Source organism: Dreissena polymorpha, chromosome 1 (genome assembly GCF_020536995.1).
Source record: "Dreissena polymorpha isolate Duluth1 chromosome 1, UMN_Dpol_1.0, whole genome shotgun sequence".
NCBI classification, from domain to species: Eukaryota; Metazoa; Mollusca; class Bivalvia; order Myida; family Dreissenidae; genus Dreissena; species Dreissena polymorpha.
This window is the reverse complement of record NC_068355.1, coordinates 34,609,118-34,628,829: the sequence shown is the minus strand read 5'-3', so window position 1 is coordinate 34,628,829 and position 19,712 is coordinate 34,609,118. Positions and strand designations below refer to the sequence as shown.

General features: G+C 37.4%; 2 protein-coding genes across 2 annotated transcripts; one reads left to right on the top strand and one right to left on the bottom strand.

Moving 5' to 3' along the window:
* Window positions 1-12,990: 12,990 nt before the first annotated feature.
* Window positions 12,991-13,881, top strand: LOC127867110 (piggyBac transposable element-derived protein 4-like). Its single transcript, XM_052408155.1, has one exon. It carries the CDS (start codon window positions 12,991-12,993, stop codon window positions 13,879-13,881), a length of 891 nt encoding a protein of 296 aa, XP_052264115.1.
* Window positions 13,882-14,926: 1,045 nt separating this feature from the next.
* Window positions 14,927-18,425, bottom strand: LOC127867061 (zinc finger protein 862-like). The gene is made up of 9 exons (XM_052408051.1): window positions 18,182-18,425; window positions 17,554-17,865; window positions 17,218-17,431; window positions 16,695-17,067; window positions 16,293-16,547; window positions 15,969-16,154; window positions 15,702-15,845; window positions 15,369-15,561; window positions 14,927-15,227 (listed from the first exon to the last, which is right to left on the bottom strand). Exons 1-9 carry the CDS (start codon window positions 18,423-18,425, stop codon window positions 15,046-15,048), a joined length of 2,103 nt encoding a protein of 700 aa, XP_052264011.1. The 3' UTR covers window positions 14,927-15,045.
* Between the last annotated feature and the right edge of the window lie 1,287 nt (window positions 18,426-19,712).

The window sequence follows — 19,712 nt, the reverse complement described above, 5'->3', positions numbered from 1 at the left end:
TCGGAAGGGACGTTGTCCACTACAGGGGATTATTCTGGCTTAAGACTACTCCCTCCTCAGACTACGCACTGACTGGAAATCAGCGGATCCGTAAAACATCACAACCATGGCATGTTCTGATTAAAAATCTGTGTATGCAGCGTCGTAAGGCAGCTTAGGCACGACGATGCTACTGCCTCGACGGAAATGTGCAGATTATACAATTCATATGCCATAATACCGCAAGTTGTTCCACAATTAATGAAACTAAGGCAATCGAAGGTGCATAACTGCATGTAACAAGAGATCATATTTGTCATTATCAAACATGCACTCATCTTCTTCTGAATGCATATGACAGCAAATCAGGAAACATCTATCATAACTGCATACTTTGCAAGCTCATTGCTCATTTTGAATTCGTATCAACACAGACATTCGCAAAGTTTTATTAGAATTTCTAAACAAATGAATTCGCGTTGGATATGCTATTGCTTTTATATAACGGGTTCAGCGTTGCAAATTGCGATTCAGTACAATCTGGCATCTGCACTTTATCAATAGTGTAAAAAGCGTTACATTAAAAACTTCTTCAATCATGAATATCGTTTAAAGAAATTCTCTGCATCGCCCTATATTTTTTTGCAAAACAAACATCCATTGATAAATATGTTCACACATACACGCATGCAATTAATAATGTGACCTGCACGCATGCAATTAATAATATGAACTTCATTTAACTTCACTTCAAAGACGAACATGTCCTTCTGAGACTGAAACAATGAGTGTGTAATGGGAAAATGCCAATAATTATACCATCAGTGTGTTTATTTACAAGTATGGCCATCCTAGATACATCTTGTCTGTGTTCTGTATCAGTGTTGATTCCTAAAATTGAATGTCATAAACGAAGTCAAAAAATAAAATATATAATCGTTTATAATCCGATTTTAAATCCAATTGGTTCATGCTTTTGTTTAAAATCCTAACATGGTGAGCTAATTGTTTGGATTCAACTCTAGTTTAAGTTTGTTGTTAATGGAACTTTCATTGATATTTGCATTTACAATCGCTATAAATAACTAGAAATGGCGCGGCAGAGGCCGACGCGTATCCCCACGCCGAATGTTTGACCTAGGTGTGCCCCAGGGTTGGTAATGGGGCCATGCATAGCTGAGATTGACCGTATTGTCATAAGAGAAGTTCATCATCAATTAGAAGTGAATTGGTGTAGAAATGAAGAAATTATAGTAAAAGGCAATTTTGGGTGGGTGTGGTCTATGTGGGCGGGGCCCCAGGGTTGGTAATTGTGCCATGCATAGTTGAGATTGACCGTATTGTCATAAGAGAGGTTCAGTATCAATTTGAAGTGAATCGGTGTAGAAATGAAGAAATTATAGTAAAAGGCAATTTTGGGTGGGTGTGGTCTATGTGGGCGGGGCGCCCCAGGGTTGGTAATGGGGCCATGCATAGTTGAGATTGACTGTATTGTCATAAGAGAAGTTCAATATCAATTTGAAGTGAATCGGTGTAGAAATGACAAAATTATAGTAAAGGCAATTTTGGGTGGGTGTGGTCTATGTGGGCGGGGCCCCAGGGTTGGTTATGGGGCCATGCATAGTTGAGATTGACCCTAATGTCATAAGAGAAGTTCAGTATCAATTTGAAGTGAATCCGTGTAGAAATGAAAAAATTATCGTAAATGGAATTTTTTGGTGGGTGTGGCCTATGTGGGCGGGCGCCCCAGGGTTGGGATTGGGGCCATGCATAGTTGAGATTGACCCTAATGTCATAACAAAAGTTCAGTATCAATTTGAAGTGAATCCGTGTAGAAATGAAAAAATTATAGTAAATGGAAATTTTTGGTGGGTGTGGCCTATGTGGGCGGGGCGCCCCAGGGTTGGGAATGGGGCCATGCATGGTTGAGATTGACCGTATTGTCATAAGAGAGGTCCAGTATCAATTTGAAGTGAATCGGTGTAGAAATAAAGAAGTAAATGTAAAATAACCTAAAAAAGTGAGTGATAATTTCTGACGCGGCCCCACCCCAACCGCTATAACTTTTGACCCAGGGGTCAGATCAAAATTCCAAATAGTGCAGGGTCGCACATATGCTCATAGCTACCATGTGTGTAAGTTTCAAGGTTCTAGTGCTTTTAGTGTAGGAGGAGATAGTGGCCAGGACGGACGGACAGACAGACGGACGGACGGCGGAGATAACCACAATATCCCCACCTTTTTTTCAAAAAGCGTGGGGATAATAAAATATACAAAAAATGCATTCAAGTTGATATCAGTCAGTAAGGTTTTTAATTTCAAAATAAGATACCAAATTGTATTGTTCTTCATGTAACTAAGCTTTAATTTTAGAAAATGTTTAGAGGAATCAAAGTTCATATTTCTAAAGTTTGAAGTCATTTTTGTCACACAAACTGAGGCTGGCTGTTGCAATATATATATAACTCTAAGCTCTACAAGCGTTAATTGTCACATATACTAATACTCATGTCTAAAATACCCAAATAATACTAGTTTAAGATAAACCCAACTTGGACATCAAAACTGAGACCAGAAACGGCTGCCATCTTGAAAAAAAATCGACGCCATCTTCTATCTTCGGGTGGCTCAAAGGTTTTATTAAAAACGCACATCAAACTTAGTTTTTATACCAAATTGCATGTTTGCTTGCTGATTTTCTTGATTATTGTTCATACTTATGTAAGCTGCCCAACTTGTTCACATAAACTGAGACCAGAAATGGCGGCCATCTTGTAACTGGACGCCATCTTGAATTTTTGACTAACAAAGGATTTTATCAAAAGTGTGTATCAAACTTAGTGTTTATACCAGATGTCATGCTAAATTGAAGATTTGCACAATTTTTACACACAGTTGCTTAAGATATACCCAGCATGGCTGTATAGATTGAATCGGAAATGGCGGCCATCTTAAATGGCCGCCATTTTGAATTTTTGAGTGGCTAACGATTTCTATCAATAGTGCATATCAAACTGAGAGTTCATGCAAAATTTCATGATTGCTTACAGATTTGCAAGATTTTTATGTTAATTCACCTAGCTAATAATGGAAAGAATTGTTGATGCAATCAATTTATGCTAAATATAAATGTGCTGAAGACATTAAATTATGACACAGTAGTCAGGGCCAGTATTCATAAAGCACCTATGGTTTAAGGAGAAAATTTCCTTAGTTATCAAACAATTTTGCTAAGGTAAGGATTTCCTTAACTTTCTTATTCAAAACGTACCTAAGGTATCATCTAAGGTAAGATTTTACCTAAATTACTTATGGGAAATTAATGTGTTTTCGTTTCTTAAATAATTCTTAAACTTGACCGTTCACTCAGAAATATTACTATATTTAGTAACATGACGCTAGGAAGAGCCCGCAAAATGGTGGAACACGTTCACTGAACAAATGTGTAGTCAGAATAATTTGTAATATTTCACGTGGTGGATAGCTAATTAATAAAAAAAGTGCATTATGTACAAGGTTAACGGTTCCGGCATATGTCGAAACAGTTGTCTCAAAATATCTGTATCGATTTTATGCTGTTGTCGTTGATCTCTTTTTCAACAACAAACGTATCACACATTTTCATGATTTTGACAAAACACGGAAGTACTGTAAATGCAGGAAAAAGTTGGAAAAAACAAAGCAGAGAGCCCCGAATTTTGTAATTCAAGAAACTGTCCTTTACACGAAATTGATGGGCGAGGACTATAGAAACTTTGGAATTTCCTTATATAAATTTGACTGACAGATTACAGTACCAGTCGTAAGTTTTGTTATTATGAAAATTCAATGATTTCCCAAAAATTAATAATACCAATTTGCTTTGTTCTTTTGAATATGTATGTAAATATATTTATTTTCGATAATTTTATTCCTTAACTTTTTTACGCTATAATAAACAATATTTGAAGTGACTGCCTGACATAGCAAATAATATAATTAAGTATTTTATTCATACATAATTTATTTGTTTAACTTGATAAAGAGTTCATTCAGATGATCCATTTATTAGCTTGGATGTTTTCGGAGAAAACCTGAGGTATTGTCATAGCCAGCTCGTCGTTGTCGTGTCGTCCGCCGGCGTTGTTCTAAAACCTTGACATTTTGCTCTACAATCAAAGTGCTTCCTACTACAACTTTGAAACTTCATATGAAGATGCACCTTGATGAGTTCTACACGCCACACCCATTTTTGGGTCAAAGGTCAAGGTCACTGTGACCTCTTAAAAAAATAATTCTGACAAGTTTTCGCAGCCGAGCGTGGCACCCGTTATGCGGTGCTCTTGTAATTGCATATATTGCATGCGTTTTCATATTGCTTATTATGAAGTTAGTGGAATCTTTTTTGAGTTTTAGGTATGAAAGTTAAGTGCACAGAATAATAAAGTATATTATTTAATTTTAAATGAATTTAAATCATTGAATTTTTAATTGGTTAACAATAACATATTTAGGCAATGGTTGTATAAATGTTTCATCATTTCATGATGTAGTTCATTTGCACAAACATTTATCAAAAGCAATATAAAACAAGAGCTGTGTTTGTCAGAAAAAAATGCCCCTTACTGCACCTTTTTTTTATACCTTTGACCTTGAAGGATGACCTTGACCTTTCAGCAATCCAAATGTGCAGCTCTATGACATACACATGCATGCCAAATATCAAGTTGCTATCTTCAATATTCCAAAACTTATGACCAAACTTAAACCAAGGTTAAAGTTTTGGGACAAAATCATGCAATGATATTTTACCTTGAAGGATGACCTTGACTTTATACCACTCAAAATGTGCAACTCCATGAGATACACATGCATGCCAAATATGAAGTTGCTATCTTCAATATTGCAAAAGTTATCAAACTTTAACCAAGGTTAAAGATTTGGGACAGAATGACAGAATGACAGACAAGCCAAAAACAATACACCCCCTCTTCTTCGAAGAAAGGGGCATAAAAACAAGATTAAACATATTCTGACAGTGATATTAAATATAGAAAGTCACAATTAAGTGTATATTTATGTAAAATTGAGGATGAATGTATATGTTTGGCACTTTGTTGTATGTAATTCGAGATTTCATGCTCGATAAAGAAAGCCAGTGAAATTTAACAAAAGTGTGAATATCTCATTGCAAAATAACATGGACAATTTCAAGCGCATGCTTTAAAACTGTCAAAAGGAATGTTTTCTTTTACCTTTTTTATGTCCCCCACTACTATAGGTCATCCTTCAAGGTCAAATATATGGGTCAAAATTGCTCATGTAATGTCACTTCTGCAATATTGAAGCTAGCAATTTTATATTTGAAATGCATGTGTATCTCATGGAGCTGCACATTTTGAGTGGTGAAGGGTCACGGTCAAGGTCATCCTACAAGGTCAAACGTCATATAGGGGGACATTGTGTTTCACAAACGCATCTTGTTCAATATTTTTTTTTTCACCTTTTTCCGTGTTTAGATTTATTATTCACCCAAAATATAAGACTGGGCCCTTTCCTCAAGTAAAAAAAGCACAACTTAAAACACTGTAGTAAATGTTGATACATTTTTTAAATAAAATGCTACAAGTATGAAATGGAATCTATATAGCTTGCAATAATGACCAAATAAATTTGCAATAATCATTTGGCAATCAAAATAATAAAATTCAACATGAACTTGTTTACTTATTTCAATATTAACTTTAATAAAGATTACATGTACATATAAATGCAGTTCTTCCAACACAATCCATTTTATTAAAAAGCAATGATAGATATATGTGCATTTCATTTTTATGCCCCCAGTAGGGTGGCATATAGTGATCGCACTGTCCATCAGTCTGTCCATCTGAAATTCCGTTACACTTTGCGTTTAGTTTTTGCGTTTAGGTTTTGAAAAAATGTGGAAAAAGGGGGCATACGTCATCCTACGGTGACACGCCTTGTTCTTTGTGATCATTATTTTAATAAGTATGTTTAAACCTATTTTTTTTGCATACACATTCATAAACAGCTATTTTAAATACCGGTAATTCTTCATATGCACACAAAAGCAATATTATTTACATTTTTACACACTATCAGACAACTGATTTGTTTACATTTTAGTGTGATACAAATATACACCTTCAGTTTTATGGTATTTGTGCATTGTGTTAAAATATATCATAAATTATTTACACATGGATCTTGATCACATTAACTTGTGTATAAAATGGATGATTGAACCTGTGGTGTTATCAATATTTACCATCTTTCAATAAACTAGCTACAAATACATATCTTTTTAATATTATGCATTTTCACAAATATTAATAATTGCGTACACATTTCTATAATTATTCATCAAGATTGTTGTGACGAATTTTATGTTTTATGTTTAAAACATAGAAAAAATGTTAATTTGGGGATAAAATACCAACATTCAAATAATGGTAACCATGGAAACCATTTTTAATTAAAAAAAGATGCTTTTAACAGTGTGTTGATATGTAAACATGTGTTTATATGTAAACATTTTAAAACTATTTTACTTGTGTATTCGTTTACTTGAATAATGCTTAAAATGAGTAGTTTTTGAGCAATAAAAACAAACTCAGTTAGACTTTTGCAATTTATTTCATACACTGTGTTCACGAAAAAGGCTGTATAATGAAAAATACTAGGAATTTTTGCACAAAATTTCATACTTTGATGCCCTAAACTCTTATCTACCAGAAAATGATGATATATTTTAAAAATGTTTTTTTTTGCACAAATGGGTCAAAATTGCTTGTGCGGCCACATATAAGTTCCCAAACATGTTTTTGTTGTGTTTATTTTGTATAAAATTTGCATTATACAGTAAGCAATAATATTTTATTTAATGTTATTATCAGTGAGTGTTCTTTTTAACAAGGAAGATTATAGACAGATGGTATATTGATAGTGAGAAGTGTTAGTTTTATTTGTATGATAGAACTTTTCAGGGCAATATCTCAGTTGGCTACACTATTTCAACATGAAACTTCATGAATGTGTAGAAATTAATGGGAAGATGTGCAATGTACAATAACCATAACCCTGCACTTTTTTAAGAGTTATTGCCCTTTGTTGTGTTTGTATGATGTAACGTTTAAGGCTTTACATGTATCTTATATAGACTACAATATGTCAACATGAACTATCATGGGTGTGTAGATATCAATAGGAGAATTGCAATTCATTAACACCATTACCCTACACTTATTACTACCTTTTAATTACCCTACACTTAATTATAATACTGTTTATCAAGGTATTTGCACCGATCCATAAACAAAGTTTATCATTTCAACAACTTTTCTTGTTTTTATAAGATTCAATATGACTGTGGCTTTTATTTGCCTGCACGCGTTACGACAAGGTCGTCTGCACTGTATTTTTTCATTCATCCCGCAATCTAAAAATTGATTACGACCATCTAAATATTTAGCCTTAAAGTACATTGTTCACTGACAGTGCCTTTGTCATTCATCATGCAATTTTAATATGATGCACTTCACATGTTAACCATTGGAGATTGTGTGTCATGTGTAACAATCTTCTCTCTAGTAGCTCAAATGTCAAGTAAAGAATCAGAGATCAAATGTGTGTCATGTGTAACAATCTTGTCTCTAGAAGCTCAAATGTCAAGTAAAGAATCAGAGATCAAATGTGTGTCATGTGTAACAATCTTCTCTCTAGTAGCTCAAATGTCAAGTAAAGAATCAGAGATCAAATGTGTGTCATGTGTAACAATCTTCTCTCTAGTAGCTCAAACGTCAATGTAACAATGAGATATCAAAGGTCAGGTTCAATCGTCCCTTTCAGGCCAAATGTCTGATTTTAGCAAATTACAAATTGTCTGCAATTTGTCTAACATCGTCTGCACGTTTGTTGTTCCGATGCTTGTTATCAAACCACTCGTGGTTTAATTACTACGCAAACCACTGGTTATTACCGCAATAACCAACGCTTACACGTTGATTTTTTATTAAACATGTATCTTTTATTTCTGCTGTATCCTTGCCTGGAATGTTGCTTGTGTAATGTAAGTGTAATAATTGTGTGTCTTGACAACCTTGCTGGTTTTCAGAGTTGCCCATCATCAACAAGGATTTATTAATCTATAGGCCGTGACTTTAAGCTGTTGTTCCAAGCTGGGGGTTGTTTAGCATTCAATGTTGAAATAACAAACCTAGCATAATGTAGGCAATTAGATTTGAAAAGAAGTCCGGTGTATGGTTGTGAGTAGAACGGACCTGATTTTGAACTTTCCACCATTACAGTTAATACAACTCAAAAAGGACTGTATACATTAGCGTTTGATTTTATTTACACTTCTGAATTAATAAGGCATTGGGCATTATTTCAACAATGACTATACTATAGCCAATGATAAGATGGCGTACCATTTCAAACCACTTTTATAATTGCTATTACAAAATATCAAAACAAAAACATATCAAACGCACGGCAGTGTGTATACCTAAGTTTGGGTCAAAATCTGGTTTGCACCAAAGTGAGCTCCCAGGGTTACAACGCATTAACAGTGAAATGTTAATCAACATAGCCGTCTGTATGATTAAATGATAAATGAGTTCAATCTTTCTCTGATATTTATTTTTTAGCACGGCTTTTTTCAGAGAAAACCCGAGGTAATATCATCCGACGTCCGCCATCCGCCGTCCACGTCGTGTTAAAACCTTTACATTTTGTTTTAAAATCAAAGTGCTTCCACCTACAACTTTGAAACTTCATACATGTATGTAGATACACCTTGATGAGTTCTACACCCCACACCCATTTTGGGGTCACTAGGTCAAAGGTCAAGGTCACTGTGACCTCTAAAAAAATCTGACATGCTTTCATTTATTTAAAACTGCACCTGCAGCCGAGCGCTGGCACCCGTTATGCGCTGCTCGTGTTAAAATATATTGATCAATTATCTTATTGTGTATTTTAGAATGTTTATGTGATATTAATACTTAATTGTTTTGTAAAGCAAATTTTTATCAGGATATTGTATGTGTTACCTAATAAGAATCCAATAGTCTGACGGCACATGCATGTGTTCATGATTGCATATAATTTTAATTGATCTTCATGGTTCAAATAAAACAAGTGTCACCATACTTGCTATATTTTCAACAAATCTAAAAATAGGTCTGTTGGTGTTATTTGTACTAACTTTTTATCATATGAACTCTGAAAGAGACAAATGGAAAATATGTTGTCCATTACAATTAGATAGATTGTTTTATTATTTGGTAGAAGTTACAGGCATGGATTGAAAGAGTGCAAGAACCAGACCCATTGGTCTGAGGTTAAGTTCACTGTTCAAGATCAAATGTAAAATATAAGAAACCAATCCATAAAACTTTGTCCTTAGAGGGACCTTATAAAAGATTTTTGCATGTATTGATAATTGTCATTAAATGTTTTATATTAATACATGTACATGTAAACATTGGATCTAAAGAGCTCTAGTATAACAAATTAAAGAAAGAAAAAAGTAACGCTCAAATGGGCTCGATTCACTGAACCCTGGAGTATATCGTTTAGACCACTCTGCCATCCGTGCTCATACTATGATTGATTTATTCCAAACTTTATATAAGCAGTCCTCGTAGTTTCACAAAATATAACAACAGCAGCAGAACTCTTCAAATTATTCAATTGTTTTGCGTTGCAACGCTCTATAATGTTCACGTTTTTAAATCCTCAAAATATACATATAATGGATATTTTAGAGCACAGTTTATGTATAGTATTACTGTTTCCTCACACATATCATAACTACAACAAAAATTTACAAAACTGAAACATATTTAGCTCACCTGTCACAAAGTGACATGGTGAGCTTATGTGACTGTGTGATGTCCGGTGTCCGTTGTGTGTGCGTGCGTGTGTGCGTGCATCAATAATTTGTTTGTGTAGACAGTAGAGGTCACAGTTTTCATCCAATCTTTATGAAATTTGGTCAGAATGTTTATCTTGATAAAATCTTGGTTGGGATTGTATTTGGGTCATCTGGGGTCAAAAACTAGGTCACTAGGTCAAAAACTAGATCACATAATAGGTCAAATAATAGGTCAAATAATAGAAAAAACCTTGTGTAGACAATAGAGGTCGCAGTTTTCATCCAATCTTTATGAAATTTGGTCAAAATGTTTATTTTGATGAAATCTGAGTTGGGATTGTATTTGGGTCATTTGGGCTCAAAAACTAGGTCACAAGGTCAAATAATTGAAAAATCATCAACAATTTGTTTGTGTAGACAGTAGAGGTCACAGTTTTCATCCAATGTTAATAACATTTGGTCAGAATGTTTATCTTTATGAAATATGGGATGGGATTGTATTTGGGTCATCTGGGGTCAAACACTAGGTCACGGTCAAAAACTAGGTCAAATAATAGAAAAACCTTTTGTAGACAATAGAGGTCGCAGTTTTCATCCAATCTTTATCAAATTCAGTATGTTTATCTTGATAAATCTGGCTTGAGAATGTATTTGGGTCATCTGGGGTCAAAAAGTAGGTCACTAGGTCAAAAACTAGGTCAAATAATAGAAAAACCTTGTGTAGACAATAGAGGTCACAGTTTTCATCCAATCTTTATGAAATTTGGTCAGAATGTTTATCTTAATATAATCAAGGTTGGGAGTGTATTTGGGTCATCTGAGGTCAAAAACTAGGGCACTAGGGCAAATAATAGAAAAACCATCAACAATTTGTTTGTGTAGACAGTAGAGGTCACAGTTTTCATCCAATCTTTATGAAATTTGGTAAGAATGTTTATCTTGATGAAATCTGGATTGGGATTGTAATTGGGTCATGTGAAGTCAAAAACTAGGTCACTAGGTCAAAAACTAGGTCACTAGGTTAAATAATAGAAAAACCTTGTGAAGACAATAGAGGTCGCAGTTTTCATCCAATCTTTATGAAATTTGGTCAGAATGTTTATCTTGATGAACACTGGGTTGTGCTTGTATTTGGTTAGTCGGTCGAGCGATTCAGGGCCATCATGGCCCTCTTGTTGTTTAATTTTGTCAATTGACAGAAACGTGAAAAGGTCCCTTTAAATAAGTTTGGCTAGCAAAGGCATAATTTTACATTCTTTATAAGTAGTGACTATATTGTATTGTTTAACAAGTATTCTTTATAAAGGCCCATGTCAAACCCATGATTCAAGTTCAAACGTCATAACATAGCCCATCTGGAATTAGTTTCAAATAAAATGTACCATTCTTGTTAACCTGGGCAGTCATTTGTACTATATGTATTATGTGCTTTAAGTCAGTCTAAATTAGCATTTTATTGAATGCACTTCTTACAGTTTCATTCCAGTAGGTTTAACCCTTTCCTTGATAGATAATCCCGAATCTATCGATTCCCCGATACATGCGTTTATTACCGTCACTATCGATTACCGCATACATGCGATTTTTCAGTGTCTATCCATTACCCTATAATCCAGTATATTCCCATTGTCCATTTTCAAATGCAAATTCTGATTAATATTGACGACAAAAGTGCTAAAAAAACTCACACAGACATCCAACATTTTTCTCAAGTATCAAATGAATTTCGACATATGTTTCTATTTAAAAATTTGATGAAATAGGTGTCCAATCGGAACAAGGGTAGTCCAACACACGTAAATAACTTAATGTGGTGTGCGCGCATCTTGTGCAGTTCATGTCCTTTTACAAATTGTAGCCACAAATAAATACATGTATATGCCCGTGATATTTTCGTATCCAGTGTTGATCTTGACAAAAAGCGCGCGAAAATAGGCGTGGGTGTATTTATTTATACAAAAAAACGCGTAGCGCCGACAACATTGTAAACACTTCGTAGTAAATTTCCATTTGAGTATCGGGGTATCTCACAAATGATTTTGACATTTTCCTGAATAAAATAAAAGTAATATACGCTGTCATCATTTTCATATTTTAGTTCCTTCAATATTGCAACAATTATTGTACTGTATCTGATTGCACGCAAAGTGCCATGTACAGTTCATATTCTTTTACAAAGACCAATTAGCAGCGTCATCTATATTTAGATTTAATGCAAATGTACAAGTCATTTTCTGGAAATTGGGAGAAAGTAAAAATGATTTGTGAAAAATAAACCAACTTTTTTTTCCATTTAATTTGTCATAATTATTAATATTTTGTGTTGTCTGTGTATGTTTGTTTGGTTCTCATTTGTTTTTAGCAAATCGTATGAAAATTAATATCGTAATGATAAATGTATAAAGCAAGTCGCGTGTCTGAGATAATTCACGAGAATTACTTCGATATGTTAAAGGACATATAAAATCATGATTTTGACAGACGACACGTGCTTATCTAAAGTTGGTGTTTATGTAATACACAGGATATTGGATTATCGCTGCTTGATTGAGCAATAAAACAAAGACGCAGTCGGCGGTTTTCAGTAGGCCTTTTGTACTGACCAACATAATAATTAATAGTGCACACGCTTATCTAACATTTAAGGATAAAACACACGGGATACTAGACACCTTGGGCTTGTTTGGGCCATAAAACGCCATCGCGGTGGCTTTTTTCAGTACAACACGTGTCCAGAAACTAACGAGTTCGGGAAATAAAGCACAAAGATAATGATCTGAAAACTGCATGGAGACTGTAATGAAACAAAATGCCTACAAATGAAAAGATTAACCGCCTTATGTTTCAGTTAAAAAATTGATATTTTAAGGTGGGGTTCTCACTGCATTTCCTATTGCATTCGCATACGCTTGTATTACTTGTTATATCCTCGTATTATTTGCACAGATTTATTCTGTTACCACGGCTGACTACTTATATCAGTTATTTGACAGTGACTCTGATGAGAACGCCTGCCAGATTGATTCTATGTGGACACAGCCACTCCCATGAATTACTTTTGGCTGCTGTTCTCTCCGCAGCTGCTTTGGTCCATTGTGGTGCATACGAATGGTTACTTCGCTTCGAAGATGGCACAGCCGGACATACCAACAGACCTTAGATGGCAGGACACAACTGAAGAAGAGATGAGGGGATTCCTGGCCATCAACATCCTGACGGGAATCAACCAGCTCCCCAATGCCGAGATGTTCTGGTCGTCCAATCCCTTCATCAACAATGCTGGAATCACCAACACCATGAAATGCAACAGGTTTCAGAAGCTGGTGCAGTACTTCCATGTTGCGGACTGGTCGACTGAGCCAGGAAGGGGAGAGCCCGGGTACGACAAACTCTTCAAGCTGCGACCTGTCATGGAGAGCGTCAGCCGGACATTCCAGGACATCTACACGCTCAACAAGGAGGTCCCCATTGACGAGGCCATGATTGCGTTTACCGACCGCATCAGCTTTAGACAGTATATGCCCGCCAAGCCGATCAAGAGGGGAATCAAGGTGTGGATGCTCTGCGATGCCAGGACAGCCTTCCTTGCTCGTTTTGAGGTATACCTGGGGAGACAGAATAACCAGACGGAACATGGACTTGGCCACAACGTTGTGATGAGGCTAGTGGACCACATCTACCACTCCTTCTGCTGGTTATTCTTCGACAACTTCTTCACAGGTATACCTCTCATGAAGGAACTCCTGGAGAAGGGCCTCTACGCCTGGGGGACTGTCAGGATCAACAGGAAGGGATTCCCGAGCCAGTTGAAGAAACCAGCAGAGGTACAACAGCGCGGAGACTTCAAGATCATGCAGATGGGCGGCACCAACCTGACTGCCACTGTGTGGAAGGACACGCGACTTGTTCACCACTTGTTCATGTTGAAACCCTACCGTCATTTTACCTGTACAGTGACGATGTGGAGTCAACGTCCTGCAGCTACAGTCGCCACACAGTGTGAACGTCTACAACATTAATATGGGTGGTGTCGACCTGCATGATCAGTACCACACTAAGTTTGACGTTGGGAGCTGTTCAAAGAACTACTGGCGATACCTCTTCTGGTTTCTTCTGAACTGTTGCATAGTGAATGCCTTCATCATGTACAAACTGACGTCCCGCAGGAGAATTGGCAGGAATCGGTTCACCCACCTTGATTTCCGCCTGGAACTTATCGGGAACTGGCTGGCGGGTTCTGCAAAAGAAAAGGTGCAGCACCGGAAGGCAAAGGGAGAGATGGCTTGGTGGAGCAGATGAACATGGGGGCCATGTCATGTCCCGACTCTCCGACAAGACAAAGACCTGCAAGCACCACACCTGATACCTGAAGCAGCGGAAGGAGACGAAGTTCGGGTGTGCTACTTGCGGTGTCCACCTGTGTCAGGATGGTTGCTTCGCCAGATATCACAGTCTGTGATGAGTAATGACTTTACTTGTAATGACACTTTTTAATTTCGTTTTTCGAAAAAGTGTCATGCAATCAAGTAAAAGTTATCATGGACATTGTTGCTAAAGAAAGGACATTGGTTAGGACATTGCTACTGTATATATTGCAACTATATTTTCAGTATTCAGATTATGATATTTTTAAAACTAAGAAGTAAATCATTTATTTAATATTTTAAATTTTATAAACCATGAATTATACAAATTGATTTTATTTCATTTCATTTGTCATGTAGCAGTAAAATTAAAAAACCTTAATAGTCAATATGTTGTAAAAACACTTCTAACTTTTGTCTACAGAAGTCTCATATGTTTGCAAATTATAATTTATTGCAACCTATAATTGTTAGCTTGTGAAAATACTGTTGTTGTGCTATGTAAATATCAGGCATTTCCCGAGGAATTTGGGCAGGCACAGCGGAAAGACAGCGTGGACGGGGGTTGGTGCGGAAGGGGGCTTGCCCCATTGCGCGTGTCGATTTTTTTATTGTTTTTAACTGTTCTAAATCAAAATCTACACTACTTGGGAGCTTCTAAAACACAACATTTTCTCTTTTTTTTATTTATTTATTTGTCCTCAATTTATTTCATTCAAGTCATGTATTTAAATATTAAATAAAAATCAGAATAACAGTAGACATTAGCAAGCAAAACATGATTGAAAAACAACAACAATACAGTCACATATTACATGTTCAAAACACTGTTCTGCGAGGCTTCTCCTGGTGCCAGGCATCCACCATTTTCCCGAAGTCTACTGCCTCAATGTCTGGCCCTTCAATGCTGACCGTCATCAGTGCATTGAGGACAGCAGACTTCATGCGAGCACGATTTTCCGTCTTTATCCTTTTCATCGTGCTGAATCCCCTCTCGCAGTCTGAAATACACACAATATTGTAAACTACTCTGAAATAATATCTATTGAATCGCTTTGATTTAAGAACAAAGAGATATTTAGGCAAAACAAAAACATCATTCGTTTGCTATTGTGCTCTTGACAGCCTAGTCAAGTACCTACCAGCTGTAGATGTAGGGAGGAGCAGGCCAACGGCTGCCAGCTTGTAGAGCTGGTCGTGGCTATTACGCAAATGGATGGTCACCCACTCCATTGCCTCTTCAGCCTTCTTCTCTGTGCCCTGTAGGCTGCCTCGAACCTGCCTCCAGTTGTGCAGTGTTGCGTCAACGGGAAGGTTGAAGTGGTCAGCCAGTTTCTAAACAATAAAAAAGTTACACTGATTGATTTTATAAATATTGTCACACAATCTGATAATTAACAATTGATTATAATGGAGTACATCTTTGAAATTATATTGGTTGACTGTAGATATCATGTTCTAGTTTAGTGCATTACCTTGATGTCCTGTTCGCCATGGTTGCCCATATCTCCAGTGGGGAACTTGGTGGTGTTGAAAGCCTCGAAGAGCTGCAGCAATGGCAAGTCTGGAAATCGCTCTTCTATGTTGGACATCAGCTGCTGCACAAAAGGCCGGTACAACTGGAAATGAGTTGGAAACAGATTAATTATTGATATGCCAAGTGTTAGCTTGTCTTTGTATTTATTTACTAATACATTAAGATTGTTGCAGCTTAATGAACTCCTATGCTAGCAAACACATACCTTGTCACTGAAATGCTGGACCTGCTCTTCAGTGGGCACAGTGATGCCAAAGCCATCTGCATGGAGAAGGGCCACTCTATCGGGGGCTGCCTGGAAGTGTTCTCCTGGGGTATTCAAGAGGCCCTGAAGAATGGCCAGAGTTCCAAGGACTAGAGGCTTGATGCATGTGTAGATTGCATCTTTTGCCTGAAACACACATAACTATATATAGACTCGGGCTTGTGTATAATAATACACTTAAACAAAATAAACGGAACTGGAAACATAAGAAATATAATTAACACTGAATGAAATACATTTTCTATTTGTTTTTTGTTTACATACCTGCATTGCCTTGGATAGATCAGAAAGATGTGGAAGCACGTCACACATCATGTGCAGTGTCAGCACAAACTGGTAGTTCTGAGAGAATTTTGCGAGACCAGCTGCCCTTGCATCGTTTCTTTCTTCAGCCTCACGCTCCAAGCTTTTGTACACAGAGGGAAGGCACCTCCTCAGGGTAGTGGTCGCCTTGTCATGTGACAGCCAACGCACATCCTTCGCCTCCACAAGCTTGAGATCTGGCTCCTGGAGTAACTCCTTAAAATACAAGATTTAATGACAACATTTCAAAACAAAACAGTATAAATCTCCACATGCTTTAAATATCATGATTATTTCTGTCAACAAAATTACCTAATAAATTCAACAAATAACTATGTTTGTGTTTGCTCTTTAAACACTTACTTGAATCTCGTGTAATCCCCGCTTTCGCACAGCACTCTTTGCGTAGAAACGATACAAGTCTCCTATGATGTCCTTAAACTTGAGCATGTATGTCAATCCATTTGCTGCTTGTCCGGCTGCCAGGGCGAGACGGTGAGCCACACAATGGTTGTTTATGAGGTGCGGTACAAGTTTCCTCAACTGGGCAGCGACACCATTTTTTGAACCCACCATAACAGGGGCACCATCGCTGCCGAAGGCACACATACGATCGAGTGGCAGATGGAGCTCTCTAAGGTGTGTTGTGAGACTTGAAGTGATGGTCTCTGCCTTGCAGTCGTTTAGTGGCAGTATTGACAGGAATCTTGTCTGGCTCCTGCCATCTTTCAGGAACCTGATGAATATCATGTCAGGAATTATAACAGAGATGTTTATCAAAATATCAGGAATTATAACAGATATTTTTATCAGAATGCCATTAACAACAGAAGCTCTAAAAAACTACTAGATTAAAGTTGTACAGTCTTGTTCTGCCCCAATGTACCTTATATATACTGTCATCTCACTGATAACAGATATATCTGTTGTCTCATCCACCATGATGGTGTACCATGGGGAGTCGATGGCCTGGGTCAGGATGTCCTGCCGAATGATGTTGCCCATGGCCAGAACCGCTTCCTGTACAAAGCGCTGAGATTCACCTTTGTTGTTCTGACCCTGGTTCATGTTAGCCAGGATGGAGCAGCCTTGGAGCTTCACTGAAACAGCAATTATTCAACATACATTTTTTATTAGCAAGCAACTTTATGAAATGCTCTTTATTGATATAGAAAATATTAAAATAAGCAATGTCCGAATATCATAATGCGCAGTTACTTACCAAGATCATTAAGAGGGAGGTAGTTTGTTGTGTGAGGAACTTCCTGCTTCATCAACCAGTACAAATTCTTGAATGCTGCGATCCTAGCACTTTTCTGTAGACAGCCCATCTCTTCAAGCTGCCCCACCAGATTTCTTGGAGCCAGGCGGTTTGCCTCCAGAAGTTTGGCCTGGGAGTGGGTCTCTGTCCTCTGATGGCGATTAAGTGAGTCCCTTGCTATCCAAGTGCAAGGCACATCTACCCACGGGGCACTACCGATTGCTGAACGCGCAGGTCTGCACATGTGACGAATGCACAAAGAGCACATCATACCTACAAAATATTTTAATTTTCAAACAACTGTTGTATTAAATATTCCATTGCATGTTTGAAAAGTTACATTTATTTATGCGTTCATATTGAAATGTAATTATCTGAAATGAACAGGCTAATCATGGACGTCACTTCACGCACATGCATTAAACCCCCTTTTCTCAGAGCGCTACTCATTTGCGAACTGCACAGGCTAATCTGTGACGTCACTTTACACACATGCATTAAACCCCCTTTTCTCAGAGCACGACTCATTTGTGAAAACTTAAATGCTTGTTATATAACCCAAGTGCGGTAAAGAACTCAACACTCTAACCTCCTTCAACTTCTGTGACCCATGGAAAATCTTTCTTCCAACTACTATCAAACCCACTGGCACGCTGCTTGGACCGCTTTGTTGGTGGTTGGGAAGTCTCACGATCACTTGCTACGTCCTGGACACTTTCACGTTCACTTATTGAACTCTCTGACAGCGACGGTTCATTATTAATCCTGACCAAGAAATTAGTTATCACAGATTTGCCAGAGACAGGGAATGGTCGTTTCTTAGACCTAATCATTCTGTCATGCACAATAACTAAAGAAAAATGTGTTGCAGGTATTTAGCTGTTATTAGCGTATTCCGTAAATACGAAAGAAACTATTTGATCTGAATAAATTAAGTGTCAGTACTGTAAAGTTATAGTCGCCAATGAAAAAAATAGTGTGAAAACATTTGTAGTGGGCGGGAGCAATCAAATGAGACTTCTAATTCCAGTTAATTGTAATTATAACTTAAATTACCCACAACCGCAACAAACAAAAGTAACTGTTTATTTTTGAAGTACCGCTAAAAGCGTCGTTAACAATTAAAATAAAACAAACAAACCAATTGAGCATAACTTTAACTGCTCTTACGCCACTAGTACCGGTAGTAATCGATCATTATCGCCCATTAGGGGACAAACACCATAATTGACCCCCATAAACGACCCGTAAATCGTTCGCACATCTTATCAAAGCCCATTATGCACACACCGCTGATTAGCGCGTGCGCGTTTTATCTGGTCGTCGGCCGAATGCAGACAACATTCGGATCAGAGCTTACGAGCGCTTGTGAAATTTTCAAGCGTCGCGGCGACATGATCGGAAAAACAAGCGCCGCGGGGAGATTGATTTTGAACTCCAAGCACCGCGCACCCGCTGTTCTAAAACCGCCTGGGGAAATGCCTGAAATATATATGTTTATTGTTATGAAAATATTTATGATATGTAAATATATATGTTTATTAACCAGGTTTTCCGAAGGAAAAAACTGGTTATTAGATTGGCGAATGCGGGCGGGCTGGCTGGCTGGCTGGCGGGCTGGCTGGCTGGCGGGCTGGCTGGCGGGCTGGCGGAATAAGCTTGTCCGGGCCATAACTATGTCGTTCATTGTCAGATTTTAAAATCATTTGGCACATTTGTTCACCATCATTGGACGGTGTGTCGCGCGAAATAATTACGTCGATATCTCCAAGGTCAAGGTCACACTTTGAGTTCAAAGGTCAAAAATGGCCATAAATGAGCTTGTCCGAGCCATAACTATGTCGTTCATCGTCAGATTTTAAAATCATTTGGCACATTTGTTCACCATCATTGGACGGTGTGTCGCGCGAAATAATTACATCGATATCTCCAAGGTCAAGGTCACACTTTGAGTTCAAAGGTCAAAAATGGCCATAAATGAGCTTGTCCTGGCCATGACTATGTCATTCATTGTGAGATTTTAAAATCATTTGGCACATTTGTTCACCATCATGGGACGGTGTGTCCCACGAAAGAATCACGTCAATATCTCCAATGTCAAGGTCGCCACGACTAAAAAT